Source organism: Ictalurus furcatus, chromosome 3 (assembly GCF_023375685.1).
Source record: "Ictalurus furcatus strain D&B chromosome 3, Billie_1.0, whole genome shotgun sequence".
Lineage (NCBI taxonomy): Eukaryota > Metazoa > Chordata > Actinopteri > Siluriformes > Ictaluridae > Ictalurus > Ictalurus furcatus.
The window spans coordinates 15,990,686-16,007,230 of record NC_071257.1 but is presented as its reverse complement, the minus strand read 5'-3'; the positions used below and the strand labels follow the sequence as shown (position 1 = coordinate 16,007,230).

General features: G+C 36.2%; 2 protein-coding genes and 1 pseudogene across 2 annotated transcripts; all 3 read left to right on the top strand.

Annotated features, from left to right (window-relative positions):
- Nucleotides 1-5,202: 5,202 nt before the first annotated feature.
- On the top strand, nucleotides 5,203-8,802 carry LOC128605523 (toll-like receptor 4). The gene is made up of 3 exons (XM_053621026.1): nucleotides 5,203-5,904; nucleotides 5,997-6,163; nucleotides 6,271-8,802. Exons 1-3 carry the CDS (start codon nucleotides 5,818-5,820, stop codon nucleotides 8,483-8,485), a joined length of 2,469 nt encoding a protein of 822 aa, XP_053477001.1. The 5' UTR covers nucleotides 5,203-5,817; the 3' UTR covers nucleotides 8,486-8,802.
- Nucleotides 8,803-9,046: 244 nt separating this feature from the next.
- LOC128605524 (toll-like receptor 4) lies at nucleotides 9,047-11,224 on the top strand (annotated as a pseudogene).
- A 408-nt stretch (nucleotides 11,225-11,632) lies between these two features.
- Nucleotides 11,633-15,938, top strand: ftr14l (finTRIM family, member 14-like). Its single transcript, XM_053620089.1, has 6 exons — nucleotides 11,633-12,300; nucleotides 12,530-12,625; nucleotides 12,770-13,003; nucleotides 13,116-13,275; nucleotides 13,380-13,439; nucleotides 15,074-15,938. Exons 1-6 carry the CDS (start codon nucleotides 11,884-11,886, stop codon nucleotides 15,595-15,597), a joined length of 1,491 nt encoding a protein of 496 aa, XP_053476064.1. The 5' UTR covers nucleotides 11,633-11,883; the 3' UTR covers nucleotides 15,598-15,938.
- Nucleotides 15,939-16,545: the final 607 nt, after the last annotated feature.

The window sequence follows — 16,545 nt, the reverse complement described above, 5'->3', positions numbered from 1 at the left end:
TGCGCTCTTTACGCTAGAACTCCACAAATGAATGCAAGGCAGAGTTGTTTTTATGACAGAAACATATATATATATATATATATATATATATATATATATATATATATATATATATATATATGCAAATCTCATTTTATTTATTTGTCAATTTGATTTATTTTTGTGAAACTACTAACATATACTGGGGGATCTCATTCAATGCATCTGTGACTGTTTATTTTTTGTAAATCTCACTACATTTATTTGTGGATCGTGCTATATTTATTATTTATTTGGAATTATGAAACAATGCTAACCCCATAGGCTAAGGGGTTTCTTTGTTTTACCGGAGCTGCAGTTTGTGTTCACTGGTGTCATGCAATAGCATTTAATTTCATTAAGTAACAGGATGAAATGTTTTGGTTTTGGTGCTGTACAAAATCGTAGGTATTGTCTAATTGTGCTTTAAAACACCTGTAAAACACCTCTGGGAGATGTTTATTGCATTGTATGAAGAGGGTGAAAACCATCAGTGGTGGCTACTGATGCATTTCACCCATAGACTGTATATAAGATCTATTCTGTATATAAATCTACTCTGGCACAGATGACATAAGCTTTGCTAGGGACAAAAATTAAAATAATTTATCTTCATAGTTAATGCAGTAATTGTATATTTGTAGTCACTATTGTTTGCCTCTCTTTGACTCTGACTTTACAATGACTCATTTGGGGATCTTCTCTGCACAGATTAGTGCACCTATATGTGGCATCATTTCTGGTCAAATACAAGACTTCTGGATTGGGTTCTTTAGTCTGGTAGCCACAGTCATATTTTTCATGGCTTTTGAAAACCACTGGTTTTAATTCATGTGTATTCTCTGTGTATTGTTATCTAATCTGTGTATTTTGGTCTCTAGCTTGTCAAAAATAATGTTTGTAAGCTAGCTAAAACTCACTGGACGAGTGGATCCCAAAGTGTGAGAGCACTGCAGGGGAGATGTGGGGAGATGTGGGGAAATGGAATGGATGCATAAAGTATTTAATTTTCTCTCCACAATAAAAAAAAATCATCAAACGGAATTAACTTTTTTCTTTGCATTTTTTTAGAGAATGTGTAGGACCTGACATTTTATTGCATAATCAAGCATTTTTGGCCACAACAATCACAAAAAACTGAAAATCCTGATCTGAAGACAGATGAGCTGAGGACTTATACATCACCTATTCTTTTCTGATATGACAGCTTGAAATACAAAGTATGTGCAGAAACACGAACGCGCCCTGTTTGTCACTGCCCGCTATCTCGAGTTCTCTAGCTTGAGTGAATGGAAACTCCACAATGTGAATAAATCAACTGGCTCACTGATCATTCACTAATCTCCAGTCCTTTATGCTTTATGCACTCATGTTCTCTCTCTCCCCTGATTGGCTGTGGCTCTTGCCAGTCACCAGGCTATAAGATTTCTTTAACAAGACCTCAAGTTAGGTCAGGATGACTGGCAGTTTACAATGAAAGTGTACAATATCTTGCAAACAATAAAGCTTTGCTACTTTTACACAGTAAAGTAAAACACAATTTTAATTTAAGCTCCTGTAATTGTATGAACAAAAATGTCACTATCCCTCTTAAAACAGAAAGATAACAGACAGTTTAGACTGAGAAACACAGGAGACAACCAGTGTATTTTCCTCCACCAGTGCTTTTTAAAAACATTGTTAAAACTCAAACAGAATTAAACAATTCATCTTCAGTGGTTAAAAAAAGTTTACCAATTAAATGTAAAATGTGTTAGCTAGGACTTTTTATACCTCATCACCTAGCATGTTTATTAATCAACAGTATCAATGTAACTGTAAATGAGCCGGCCTTCAACTTTAAAGCTAATTTTCCGGTCAGTTAAAACCAAAAACGTCATTTGGGCCAGTGGTTTTCAAAGTGGATGCTGCAGCCCCCTTGGTGGCCGCCAGGGGGCGCCCGGGGGGCCTCAACAATTTGGTGTGAAAAATAAATAAATACAGGATTTAAAATACATACATATATATATATATATATATATATATATATATATATATATATATATATATATATATATAATTCCTAATGTAATGTAAAGATGTAAGATGTAATTATTAATAAAAAAAAAAAGGGGGATATATTCAGAAGTCTGTATTTTTAATGTGTTTTAAAGACATCTTGCAAAAGGGGGGCCTTGGTCAAATGTTAATGCCATTTGGCAGTTAAAATGGCATTTTAACTGCCATGGCATGGTGGCAGTTGGTAGCGTTGCTGCCTCACAGCTCCAGGTCAATCCCGAGCTCAGGTTACTGTCTGTCATAAAATCTATTCATGCATACCAGCTGTACACTTGTACCAACAGGTAGCCTGGATCAGGCTGGTTCTTCAAATCTAGCTCTCAAGGTCCACTGTCCGCAGAGCTTACCTCCAATCTCAAACTCAATTTTTATAGCAGAATGATACTATAGAGGACTTATTTCTATGAAAATTTCAGGTTCATATCTGGTCCCCCACCCGAGATATTCAACCCAAAAGTGTGGGATATGTTTAAAAAAAAATTGCACATTCTCACCTCCAAAATAATAAGAGAAGTCTCAAACCTGAAATGTTCTGCATGCACACTATACTTCACAAGGACACTGAAGATGGTTCTGTTCCTGTGTTCTCTCAGATCCTCATTTTTATTATTATTTTTTTTATCTGACCGGCTCATACAAAAACAGGCATTATTATGAATGTTTCTATGTGTTTTACCCTTAATTACAGGGTTATTCCATCTCAAGTGGTCCAATGCAGGTTGCTTGACTGTTTTGAGTTATACCTTTATGTACTGGCATTGCAAAATTACCAGTTTTTTTATTTTTATTTTACTTGGTTTAACTACGACGGCCATCTTTGTGTCATTACACACAACAAATTTTGGTTATACAGCTGTTTACTGAAACCTCAGTATCTCGGGTAAGGACAGGCCTAGCTCCTTGGAAAAAAAACTGATCTCTAGAGAATATTGCAAGGTACATGTACATACATAAACATTTTGCACATTCCTGTTCCTTAGAACCGAAGTCCAAATGTAATGTTCAAGATTGCCACAGTTACACTTTCAGGGTCAGTTTAGAATGGGAAACGTTTGAGTCTCTGTCTTAATTTTTTATGGGGTACCTAGGTAAGTAGATGGCGAGCCATCCATAGGGGTGTCAAACATGCAGCCTGTGGTCCAGAACCAGACAGATAATAGTTCTAATCTGGCCTGCCAAATGATATTAGCATTACATCAATATGTACTACATGTATTAATATGTACTAAATTAAATTAGTTTGTGGACTGTAATGAGCGTATTGTGCACACTTCCATGATTTTGGGACTTCTCCTGTGGGACTTTCACACAGTAGCTGTATTTTACAGTATGTGTCTGCAAAATTTTCTGAATTACTGTTTGTAAGAATACTGGCAAAGGCTCTTCTAGCAAGCGTGGAGAAAGTCTTCAAACTGTAAGCTTCATTATATACTTTATACACAAGAATTAAGGTAAGAAAAATACTTATTAACAGAACTCAACACAAGTTGCTGTCTCACTGTACTAACGTATGAAACGATGCTGTCAGAAACACAAGAGCCACACCATTTCAAAACGGAAATGCATCATAACACTGAATACAAGGTGTTCATTTAAATGAAGGATTTAAGCAAAATGGTGCAATAAAATGAATTTCATTAACAAGCTTTGCTTGTTTGTTTAGTTTTTTGTTGTTATGAATTGCAGTGTGTTCATGTGTTTTCTAGGTGATATACTTATGTTTGTAATCCATTTCTGAATTCAGCATGTACATTTACATTTAAGAGGAGTTGTTCATGTGCTTTTGCTCCACTGAACTGATTTTTTTGGGCCAGCCCACATGACATTAGATTGAGTGTAGTCTATCTTAATGTGTGGTAGGACAGAAAGTTTGAGAAAGCACTACGTGACAAAACATATTGCTCAACAGAGCTAAAGTAAGAGTCAAAGCATAAAGCTAAGCAGAACAAAACCAGTTAAACAGTGAATTAATTTAAGTAAGATAAAATAAAAGAGAAAAAAGCCTAATTTACATTTAACTAGGTTTATAGGTTTAGGATTAAATTAGTAGAGTAGTGAACATAGAAATCAACAATTAGAACTATAATTTAACAATAGCTGATTAATGGTTGGATCTGAACTAAACTGAAGAAATTCTGAGCCGCACAGCTCTTTTATAGTGTGAGCTTTATCATTTTGTATGAAGGTGCACTTTTTTATGTCAGTAAAAATAAAGAATTTAATTGAAATCTTCTTGTACCTTGTGGATGATGATGTACACTATATGGCCAAAAGTATATGGACACCTGACTACCACACCCATATGTACTTGTTGAACATCCCATTCCAGATTTATCCCCCCCCCCGTGCTATTATAATAACCTCCACTCGTCTAGGAAGGCTTTCCACAAGATTTTGGAACATTTCCTCATTCAGCCACAAGAGCATTAGTGAGGTCAGGCTTTGATGTTGGCACAGTCAGTGTTCCAGTGCATCCCAAAGTTGTTCAGTGGTTGAGATCAGAGCTCTGTGCAGGACACTCTAGTTCTTCCACTCCTATCTTAGCAAACCATGTCTTCAGGAATCTCACTTTGTGAACAGAGGCATGTGGAACACTGCCCCTTAGTTCCAGTGAAGGGAAATTGCAATGCTACAGTATACAGAGACATTGTATACAATTTTGTACTTCCACCTTTGTGACAACAGTTTGTGGAAGAACCATATATGTGTGTGATGATCAGGTGTCTACGTACTTTAGGCCATATAATGTATCAGCACAGCTAGCTACCTATGTAGGATAGCATTACACTTATCCTGCTTTATAAAAACACTTGAAATGATACTTTTTAATCAAAACCTAGAATGACAAATTAATGGGAGAAATAAAAACTGTTAATCAGAAGAGGTTGGGTTTGGTGTCTATAGCTTTCTGTAAAGTTAACGATTAGCTGTAGAGTAAGGTACCATATAATTTGTCAGTACTGCAAATCTTTTCCCAGTATACTGTATCAAACTGTTAAACACATATCAAATATTATATTGGGTTGGACACAGTATTTTTAAAAATTCAGAATTTCTTTACAGTGTAGTGAAAATGCTGACTGGATACTTCGCTTGGTAAACTATACACAATGGTAATGTCAAGCCCAGCTTCCAGTTTGTATATTGAATACCCTTTTAAAAAAAGAAAAGGAAGTGAGAGTTGCTTATTACATTCAGAAAATACAAATGTAGATGTCTTGGGTCTTTCTACATGGGTAGCATTGCCACCTCACAGCTCCAGCGTCCTGTGTCAAGTTATTGTCTGTGCTTAGTTTCACGAGTTTTCCCCATATTGGTGTGGGTTTCCTCTGGGTTCTCCACTTTCCTCCCACTGTCCAAATACAGGCAGGTGATAGATTGGTGTGAATGACTGTGTGAATGGTTCCCTGTAATGGACTGGCATTCCACTGGGGTGAATTTTCCTGCTCTGTGCCCAGTGTTGCCTGAATAGACAACACTGCAACCCTGATCAGCAAAAAGCCGTTACTGAAGGTGAATGAATGAATGAATGAATTAATTAAATTAGGATTAATGAGTTTCAACCCCTTTCTGTAGGTGTTATTGAAAAATTATTGTCAAAGACGTAAATTTACAAGTGACGTTCCTTATTTGTGAATTGGTTTAGTTCCCTATTCAGTGCGTAGTTCAAGTTCCTCACAGATCGAGTTTCACACTTAGTTTGATGTCACTGTTGGATATTGGTCATACTTTCATAATACTATGACTGTCTTTTGTATAGATGGAGGATTATTCCCCCTCATGGTCTTCATTCTCATACAAAATGGAAATGCAGAGGAGTGCACAAAGGTACGTTATAAATTAATCACTGTAAGAGTTTGATCATTTGTATAATGTATGGAGTGAGTCTTACCAAACTCATATTATTTTGACTCAAACAGGTTATGAACAATCGACACTATTCATGTGAAGGAAGGAATCTCACATATATACCTACCAGTATTCCTTCCACCGTAGAGACACTGGACTTCAGTTTTAACTTGTTGCCTTCTTTACAAAAGCATCTATTTCCTCCACTGTATGATTTGCAGTTCCTGGACCTCACAAGGTAAAGAGTTCTGTCCATGTAATGATCATTGCTAAACACTAGTGTGTTCTCTTACTTTTAATAAATGTTCAGATAAAAACTATTTTTTGCACATTTTGGCCTTTCAGATGCCAAATCCAGTACATTGCTGATGATGCTTTCCACAATGTGAAGAATGTGACTACTCTAATTCTTACTGGAAACCCCATTTCATATACAGCACCTGACAGCTTGAACTCATTACATAAATTACAAAGATTAGTTCTCGTGGACATTGGCCTGCTGTCTTTAAATGTTCAGTTCAACAATCTCACAAAGCTCCAGGAACTAAAAGCTGGAACTAACAAGATTCAAACAATTGCTCTTCCACTATTCATGATCAACTTTAAAGACTTTTGCATACTGGACCTGCATGCAAATAACATATCCAGCTTAAAAGTAAATCACACAGCTGTACTGCGAGAGATGAGGGGAAATATCACTCTAATCCTCTCCAGCAACCCAATATTACATATTGAACCAGGAGTATTTAAGGACATTTACCTAAAAGAGCTTAACATACACAGTGCTTTTGTTTCATTTGATGCAATGAGGTATGGTCTGAAAGCTCTCAGTGGTCTTAATGTTGGAAAACTCGCCATAGGAAACTACATAGAACACAGGGCGATAAAGATATCAGATGCTGACTATCTTGATGGTCTCTGTTTGATCAATTTTAAAGAAATATACTTTCTTCAAAGGGAATGTTCAGATTCTGAAAACAATGTGTTCCATTGCATGGCCAATGCAACAAAGATCACTCTGAAACAAGGCTGTATAGGAGCTGTGCAACATGTCTCATTCCATCAGCTTAAAGAACTACACATACATGGAACTCAATTTCCATTGATATTGGAACTTTCACATCTACACTTCTTAGAAAAACTAGTGGTGGTTACTTATAAATATACAGTTTTTAGAGGTTTGAGTGACTTACCCAAACTCCAGCATGTGGATCTAAGTGAAAACAAATTGAATTTGTTTGACTGTTGTTCAAAGTATTTCACAGGGATGCCAAACATTCATACCCTTAATCTGAGCTTTAATGCAATAATATATCTGAGCAAAAATCCATTCTCTGGACTTGACTCAATGAGGATTTTAGATATTCAGTCGACAAAATTAAGTGCATTAACTGCACAATTTAAATTTTTTAAAAGTCTGAAGTATTTACAGTATCTGGACATATCATACTCACACAGTACATTTTTGAGGACCATGACCTTTAAGTATCTAAGTAGTTTAAAAGTTCTGAAGATAGCAGGGAATCGTTTCCAAGGTGATGCACTAAGTCATATTTTTCAAAATGTCACAACTTTGGAAATTCTTGAAATGTCAAATTGTGGTATTCAGAACATAGACTGGAGAGCTTTTCAAAGTCTGTCAAGACTACGACATTTGTTTCTTAGTCAAAACAAGTTGGTGGTTTTGGATTTTGTAACCCATCCAAATCTAAGAAGCTTAACATTATTAGATGTAGGAACAAATAGCATTTATAGCATCCCACCTCATATTCTGCAAAACCTACCAACAAATCTCTCAGATTTTGATCTGTCCTTTAATCCAATTGAATGTTCCTGCTCACAGATAGATTTTATTATATGGATTGTGAACCATCAACCATTACTTCAACAATCAGTTAACATTTCTTGCAAAATACTGTCACAAAACTCAAATATTAGAGTTCTTGACTTTGACATTGAAGGCTGTGTACACGTCAAAAGACTGACATTTGTGTTATGCATATGTGCTGTCACTTTTCTTGTTTTTGTATCAGTTTTGACCTACAAATTTCAGTTTTATCTGCGATATGGCTATATCCTGCTAAGAGGTTATAGGGCATCCAGACAGCAGGAATGTTCTTATGATGCTTTTGTTATCTACTCCAACAAAGATGAATCATGGGTAATGGACGAACTGGTGGAAAATCTGGAAAATGGGAGTCCGCCCATTCAGCTTTGTCTTCATGTTCGGGACTTTGAAGCTGGCAAGGCCATTACCTCCAACATTATAGATGAAGGCATCATGGGTAGTCGTAAAATTATCGTGGTTGTATCTAAACACTTCATTGAGAGTTCCTGGTGTCGTTTCGAATTTGAGGTGGCACAGTCTTGGCTAGTGATGCAAGGCAATGCTAACATCATCATCATCATTCTAGAAGATGTGGAGGAGGAGAAGTCAAAAAAGGTGTTTGGGCTTCATAAGCACCTGAAAAACAATACATATCTAAAGTGGAGTGGAAACCCAATAAATAACATGAGATTCTGGATTCGTCTTAGGAAAGCTGTGATCACAAGAAACTGAGTTTCTCCCCCACGCTGGGTTAGTGAATTGGTGTCACTTCCTTATGAAACAGAATAAAAGATTGCAAAAGAAAAGAATTTGTGCTTGTGTTCAGCTAAGCAGAGTCAAAGATTTTAACTTAATCATCCACTGGAATACTTAGATGAAATCAGTCTCATTTGTGTATGAAATAAGTTTTTAGAAAAGAAAAAAGAAATGAGATTCGCTTATATTAATTTACAAAGTGTAAATGTTTACCTCTGTGGAGTTGTCCCCCATATGAAAAAAATAAAAACCACTTATGTTATTTGTGTGTGCTGTGTTTGTGCTGATTTGTGCTATAAACATAATTGTACTTAACTGGTTTTGAGATATTACAGCATTATATAGCAATCTCAATCAGGGGCTAAAAGTGACTTCACAGTGAATTGAATATGTAATATTTATTTAAATAAATTTAAACAGGTACAAACTATTTTGTATAATACAAATATGCACAAATAGAATAACAGTAACATGCACTGTGACATCACCTCTCAATCATAGACGTATATGGGGAAAAAATCCATTATAATAAAACAGAAAGCAAACCACATTTCTCTTAAAGACTAAACAAAGTATGTGATTTGGTGGATTGAGTTTTGTAGAAGGCAAAGGAGAACTGAAGTGCTGGTTTGATGTCAAACGTAGTCAGCATGAATACAATGTGTGCATTGAGTAATTATTTACAGTAGAAAGGATGAGGGAATTTCATGTGTAGTTTTTTTAGCCAACATCATGTGATTACATATCCCCTTTTTGGTAGACATTATTCAAAGTTATTGTCAAATACATCATTTCACATGTGCTGTGAACTTCCTTTACTGAGATTCACACTCAGTTTGATGTCACAGAAATATTTTGATCATAGTATGCCTGTGTTTTGTATGGATAGAGGAATATTCCCCATCATATTTTTCATTCTCATTCAAAATGGAAGTGGAGAGGAGTGTACAAAGGTATGTTATACATTTATCTCTGTAAGATTTTGATCATTTTAATGATTGCTGTGTTTGCTTATTTGTCTATGACTCTTAAAGTGCATTGAAAAAAACAAAAAACCTGCAACATACTTAAGAATGTCTTACCAAACTCATATTATTTTGACTCAAACAGGTTATGAACAATCGACACTATTCATGTGAAGGAAGGAATCTCACATATATACCTACCAGTATTCCTTCCACCGTAGAGACAATGGACTTCAGTTTTAACTTGTTGCCTTCTTTACAAAAGCATCTATTTCCTCCACTGTATGATTTGCAGTTCCTGGACCTCACAAGGTAAAGAGTTCTGTCCATGTAATGATCATTGCTAAACACTAGTGTGTTCTCTTACTTTTAATAAAAGTTCAGATAAAAACTATTTTTTGCACATTTTGGCCTTTCAGATGCCAAATCCAGTACATTGCTGATGATGCTTTCCACAATGTGAAGAATGTGACTACTCTAATTCTTACTGGAAACCCCATTTCATATACAGCACCTGACAGCTTGAACTCATTACATAAATTACAAAGATTGGTTCTCGTGGACATTGGCCTGCTGTCTTTAAATGTTCAGTTCAACAATCTCACAAAGCTCCAGGAACTAAAAGCTGGAACTAACAAGATTCAAACAATTGCTCTTCCACTATTCATGATCAACTTTAAAGACTTTTGCATACTGGACCTGCATGCAAATAACATATCCAGCTTAAAAGTAAATCACACAGCTGTACTGCGAGAGATGAGGGGAAATATCACTCTAATCCTCTCCAGCAACCCAATATTACATATTGAACCAGGAGTATTTAAGGACATTTACCTAAAAGAGCTTAACATACACAGTGCTTTTGTTTCATTTGATGCAATGAGGTATGGTCTGAAAGCTCTCAGTGGTCTTAATGTTGGAAAACTCGCCATAGGAAACTACATAGAACACAGGGCGATAAAGATATCAGATGCTGACTATCTTGATGGTCTGTGCTTGATATATTTCACAGAAATATTTTTATCTCCAAAGAGAACAGTCACCTTCTAACATGCACCCATTTCACTGTATGCTCAATGCAATGAAAATCACTCTGAGAAGAGGATGCATGACAGACATGTCCCATTTCATCAACTTTGTCAACTATACATAGGTCCCCATGGTTTATCTGTAATACCAGATCTTTCACATGTACATTCATTAGAAAAACTGGTGGTGGTTGATAACAAGGCAGCATTATTTCGTGGTCTCAGTGACATTCCCAAACTCCAGCAAGTGGACCTGAGTAGAAACAAAATGATTTTAAAAGATTGTTGCTCCCGGTATTTCAGAAACACGCCAAATGTATGCCACATCAATCTAGGTCTTAACACAAATATATTTTTTAATACAAAATCATTCTCTGATCTTGGATTGATTGAGGAATTAGATTTCCATAACACAAATCTAAATATAATTGGTAAATTTGGAGTCTTACAAAAGTTTAAATATATAAAATATTTAGACCTTTCATACACTAGAACTACTTTTAATAGCTACTTATCTTTCCATGGGCTTAAACATCTTAAAATACTGAAAATAGCAGGCAATACTATCCAAGGAAAAACACTGACTTATTTATTTGAAAATCTTACAGCTTTAGAGGTTCTTGACATATCACACTGTGACATTGAGTAGCCTTTAAAGCTTTCAGAAACCTCCAGACGCTTAGCCAGTTACTTCTGTGATCAAAAGTAAATAGTAGGCTTTGTTCTATGATTTAACACATTTTATGCTTTTGTTTATATTAAAGCCTTTAAAAAATATACCTAATATTTAAATAATTTTTTTTTAAAAGCCCATCACAATCATACATCCTTGCTTTGAAATCATTGTACACTGGTGATATAGATATTTAGAGTACATAATGTGTGAATGCAACATAGGTTGTTTCCTACTGTCAGAATTTGACTCTCCTGGTTTTTGAACATTACTCAGTCATTAGGTAATGAAGAATAGGAAGACATTTCCTCTGTATAAGGTTTTCAAACAGAAACAAAAAATCCCTTTATTTTTCCTACTTGTACAGACTAAAGTTGCTTTAGCTTCAGCATTTGTGATAACATCTGAAAATGTAAAACCATCTATTTACTTCCGTTTAATAAGAACCAAATAACTTTGGAATATATTTAAAAATTAAATATGGAAATTTACAACTGTCATGTTCCTTCTCTAAACATTTCATTGGTGTCAGAACCATATTTCATCATGACACACCCTCTAGGTTTTAACTCCAACAAGACATACTGGTTTAACCTAGACATACTTCATTGTTCACATTCTCCCATATAAAGCCTGTCACACAACAGTTTCACTGAAACTACACCACACTCAGAGATCTAGCCTGTGCATTTCCACTGAGAAATCAAAATGTCTCGACGTAGCAGTGTGACAGACCAGAATCATTACAGCTCTCTCGGAAAGTCCCAGAGATCTGAGTCCTTTGGAAAATACAGCAACCCCAGATCCAACAGCCGGAGCAGCCAGCAAAATGTACTCTGTGATTTCTGCCTGGTGAAAAAGATGAAGGCTGTGAAGTCCTGTCTTACATGCCTGACCTCACTGTGTGAGACTCATCTGCAGGCTCACTATGAGTACCCAGCACTGATGAAGCACAAGTTGGTGGCAGCAACGGGGCAGCTGAAGGAAAAGATCTGCGCCGAACATGACAAACTACTGGAGGTCTTCTGCCGCTCTGATCAGATGTGTGTCTGTGTTCTGTGCATCATGGATGAACACAAACAACACAACATTGTTTCAGCTGCAGCTGAGAGGACAGAGAAACAGGTGAGTATTTATTCTAGAATAGTAGCTTAATACTCTACTAAGACATTCTTTATTGTGTTTATTAAGACGTACGTACAAATTGAACATTTAGCCTCATATCTAAAGTTTTAATATGTCAATTAAAAAAATCTATTGTAATATCTTCTGTGAAATCTTTAGCTATTTCATCATTGCTAAGACACATGTGACAGCCATGTGATGAAACATATGCTCTGTTTTACTCCTGCAGAAACAACTTAGTGCTAAACTGATGACCTCTCAGCAGAAGATTGATGAGAGAGTGAAGAAGTGGCAAGATCTGATGCAGGCTACAGAATCTCTAAAGGTGGGGCTTCAATAGGAACCAGTGGAGTGCTCTCTACTCTGCTTTATTTATTTATTTATTTTTATAAATCTCTGCCATACTGTGTTCATATCTTATCGAACCTTCATTACCCCAACTAAACTCTACTTTCCTGATTGTCCACAGCACTCATCTCAGAGTGTGTTGGAGGAGAACGAGAGAATATTCACCGAGTTGATGCAAGCTCTCCAGAGGAGGTACACTGATGTGAAGGAGATGATCCGAGCCCAAGAAACAGCCCTGATGACTCAGGCTGAGAGACACCTGAGTCAAATGGAGGAAGAAATCACGTTACTGAGGATGAAACACAATGACCTGGAGAGGCTTTCTCACTCTGAAGATCACATACATTTCTTACAGGTATCGGTTCCTACATATCAATCAGAAAATATAGTTGTGTTTTTTGTTAGTTATGTACAAGATATAATTAAATAGTCATTATCATAAAATCAACTCACTATTCTGGCCACAGAGCTGGCAGTCTCTTTCTGCACCTTCAGGATATGAGGACTTGTCCAAAGTGACACTGGCCCCACTTCATTCTTTTGATAAAGTTAAGAAAGCCATCTCTGAGCTTAAGGTGCAGGTAGAAGATGTAAGCAAAGGAGAACTGAACAAGATCTCATCTGCAGGTTGGTGAAATACAATAGTTTATGTAAATTATTTCTTTTCAGTGTTTTAAAAGTACATGATTTATGATATTAAAAAAAAATGTGACTTTGTGCTTTCTTTACAGCAAGAGAAGTAAAAATTTTGCAGATTCTGGATCCAAAAAAGAGAGAGGAATTTTTACAGTGTAAGTTGTTTTATTCATTACAGTCAAAATGCTATATATACAAGAGCACAGCCGGTTTTAAGCAGCTTTAAGTTATATATATATATATATATATATATATATATATATATATATATATATATATATATATAAAACTAAAACAGAAACCAATAGTTTGGTGAAACACAGCTTGAGTGGTATTTAGTTGTGCAAATATTCACAACATATATCCAAATAAATTCAAACCAGGCCAGGTATAAGTATTTTTAATGTAACTAAAACAATTCAACAGTCACGTAATTGAACGTAATGGAGGTTAGGACGGAAGCAAATGCAGATGAGAGTTTTATTAAAGAGAGGCAGGCAGACAAATCCAAAACATGAGACAAGAGCGTGATCAAAACCCAGGTAATAGGTCAGGCGATTGGCAAACGGGCATAAACGAGGACACAAAGCATGATCAACAACGGCTTGGTAAACAGAACCTTACGTAATACTTTGCAAAGAGTGAATGCATTAAAGGTTCTTTTAAACTGTGGTTGTGATTGTGATGTGAATTGGATGCAGGTGTGGTGATTAGAATGAATGTGAGTGTTCTGGGAATTGCGGTCCATGGCGGCCATGTTTATAGGCCACAGTGCATGATTGGAAATGTAGTCACTGGTTTGCTGTGATATGACAAACAGTGTGAAACGAGGGAGTCTCAGAGTAAGTGGAGAGGGACAGGTGGGGACAATTACATTGGCCTTGGGAATAGAAACTGAGAAATATGGGCAACTCTTGTATTGTCACATAAACTAATACTAAAGCACAGTGCAATTCTTTGCGTAACTAGCTTTTAAGGAAGCTGCGGTCATAGCACAGGATCAGCCCCTGGAGCAGCTGATTGTTATGGACTTTACTCAAGGGTCTAACACTAGCAACATTGCAGCACTAGTATTCCAAAAGACCTGATTGGAATCCATAACTCCTTTTACCACTGAACAACAAATGTTTTTGTTAGGCTATATCTTGGGCTCACGTGGCACAAATGTCTAAGAGTTAGCTTCGTCACAGGTTAAGAGTCTTGGCCATATTACAGCCATCCAAAATAACAGCAAAGCCAGTTATACATGGTGCAGTACGTTTCGCACTTAAAACATCACGTTTAGTTATTAGCGCCCCCTAATGCCCAATAGTATGTTTGATGTTGGTTCAAAATGGCATCACATTCTTGATTGGGGTCTTTTATTTCATTTAAATATCGCAAGACATATAAACCTGGTTTACAGATTAGTCATGATTAAAGTTGCAGGTCGGTTTTGCAGAGCAGATTTACAGACAGAAGATGCTATTCAATAAAATTTCACACATTCCACAAAAAATGTCACTCATGCTGTTGTGCAACATGGCAAAATAATGGCTGAATGGCTCGAATTTATTCACAGTACTCAACAGGTCATGGCAAAGTAAACTGTGAACCTAGTTGGGAAAATAAAATACATAATTACATTTATATATATAAAAGCAATTATTTTGGGAGAAAAAGACAAATTGCATATGCACATATGTATGTAGGCATTTATGCGAGTATATGAGTATGCAAGTTTACAATAAAACTGCAAAATACTAGTTATGAGCCATCATTTGCTGTGCTTTTTTTTCCCCCTGTGCAGATTACTGTCAGCTTTCTCTGGATCCTCTAACAGCTCACCCAAACCTCCACCTGTCCAAGGGAAACACAGTGGTGAAGATGGGCAGTGAACCCAACTCATACCCTGAGCATCCAGAGAGATTCGACTACTGGCAGCAGGTGCTGTGCAGGGAGGGTATGACTGGGAGCCGATACTACTGGGAGATTGAATGGAGTGGTACAGAAGTGGACATAGCTGTAACTTACAAGGAAGCAAGCAGGAAGGGCAGTGACAATGTTTGCAGCTTTGGCTGGAATGACAAATCCTGGAGTCTGTACTGCTCTGAGTCTAAGTGCACCTTCATGCACCACAGTAAGCGTACATCCATACCAGTGCCTATTTCTTCAAAAATAGGAGTGTATGTAGACCACAAGGCTGCAATACTGGCATTTTATAGTGTCTCAGACACAATGACTCTCCTCCACAGAGTACATACCTCATTCACTCAGCCACTCTATGCAGGGTTTGGAGTCTGGGGCTATGGAAGTACTGTAAAGATACTGTAAAAATGTTTTATTATTTAAATACACTGGAAATATTTTATGAAAGTCTTTAAATTCTTCATTGTAAAACCTTCTCATTCAAAGGACATGCCTATTTTAACTGTGTCATCTTATAGTTTTAATTACTGCCTTTCAGTTGTAGGACTAACTTGAAAGTAATAGGGAGAAATGACTAAACAACTAAAGGAATGAAGATACCACAACTACTACACAAAAACCACTAGATGGTGATATTCTATTACTTTGTTACTGATTTTAAACACCAAAATTAAGTTCAAATAAATTATTGCATTTCTGATTTGATCTTTGACTCACTTCATACTTGTACACTTTTTCTGTGAGACTTTTTCTAGTTAACCTTACCTCTGGGTATTTTTACTCACTGTTAACAAATTGTCTGGTATATTTTCTCCTTACAATATGTATCATATCCACATCATTTACCTTATAAAATTGAAATAGAAATCTAATAAATGACATGCTCCAGTCAGTTATTCAGAGGTTTAGTCAGATTTCTTTATTTAACTTCTTTACAAATTCAGCATCAGTGTTTACAAGCCCACCATGGCAACCCAGCTCCTTCTGCAGTTTTCCAAATTACAGTTGTCAGAGAAGGCCTTTTTGAACATGGCCTACATGCATTAATGTGCATGCATTAGAGCAAAATGAGAACATTTCTTAATAAATTTACTGCTGAAGTTGAAGTAACCTCAAACCTCAAAATCTCCTCAAGTACATTTTGTAAACTATAAAGTACAGTAGATAAGTATATAGCTTTGTAAAAACAGTTTAAATAGTACATATCCTTTGTATCTTCTACAAGTAGATATATGAGCACTTATTTGGAGCCACACTTAATTCCACCTTAAAATGCAGAATAATAAATCTTCATTTTAGCACTACTTAACATTAATCATTGAACTCATTTACATCATTTACATGAACACATAC

Excerpts from the sequence above, each read along its gene's own strand:
- ftr14l (XM_053620089.1), top strand. The coding sequence starts at position 11,884 with ATGTCTCGACGTAGCAGTGTGACAGACCAGAATCATTACAGCTCTCTC. Across the intron at positions 12,626-12,769 it reads AGGCTACAGAATCTCTAAAG|CACTCATCTCAGAGTGTGTT; the intron begins GTGGGGCTTCAA and ends GATTGTCCACAG. Across the intron at positions 13,004-13,115 it reads ATCACATACATTTCTTACAG|AGCTGGCAGTCTCTTTCTGC; the intron begins GTATCGGTTCCT and ends TTCTGGCCACAG.
- LOC128605523 (XM_053621026.1), top strand. The coding sequence starts at position 5,818 with ATGACTGTCTTTTGTATAGATGGAGGATTATTCCCCCTCATGGTCTTC. Across the intron at positions 5,905-5,996 it reads ATGCAGAGGAGTGCACAAAG|GTTATGAACAATCGACACTA; the intron begins GTACGTTATAAA and ends TGACTCAAACAG. Across the intron at positions 6,164-6,270 it reads CAGTTCCTGGACCTCACAAG|ATGCCAAATCCAGTACATTG; the intron begins GTAAAGAGTTCT and ends TTGGCCTTTCAG.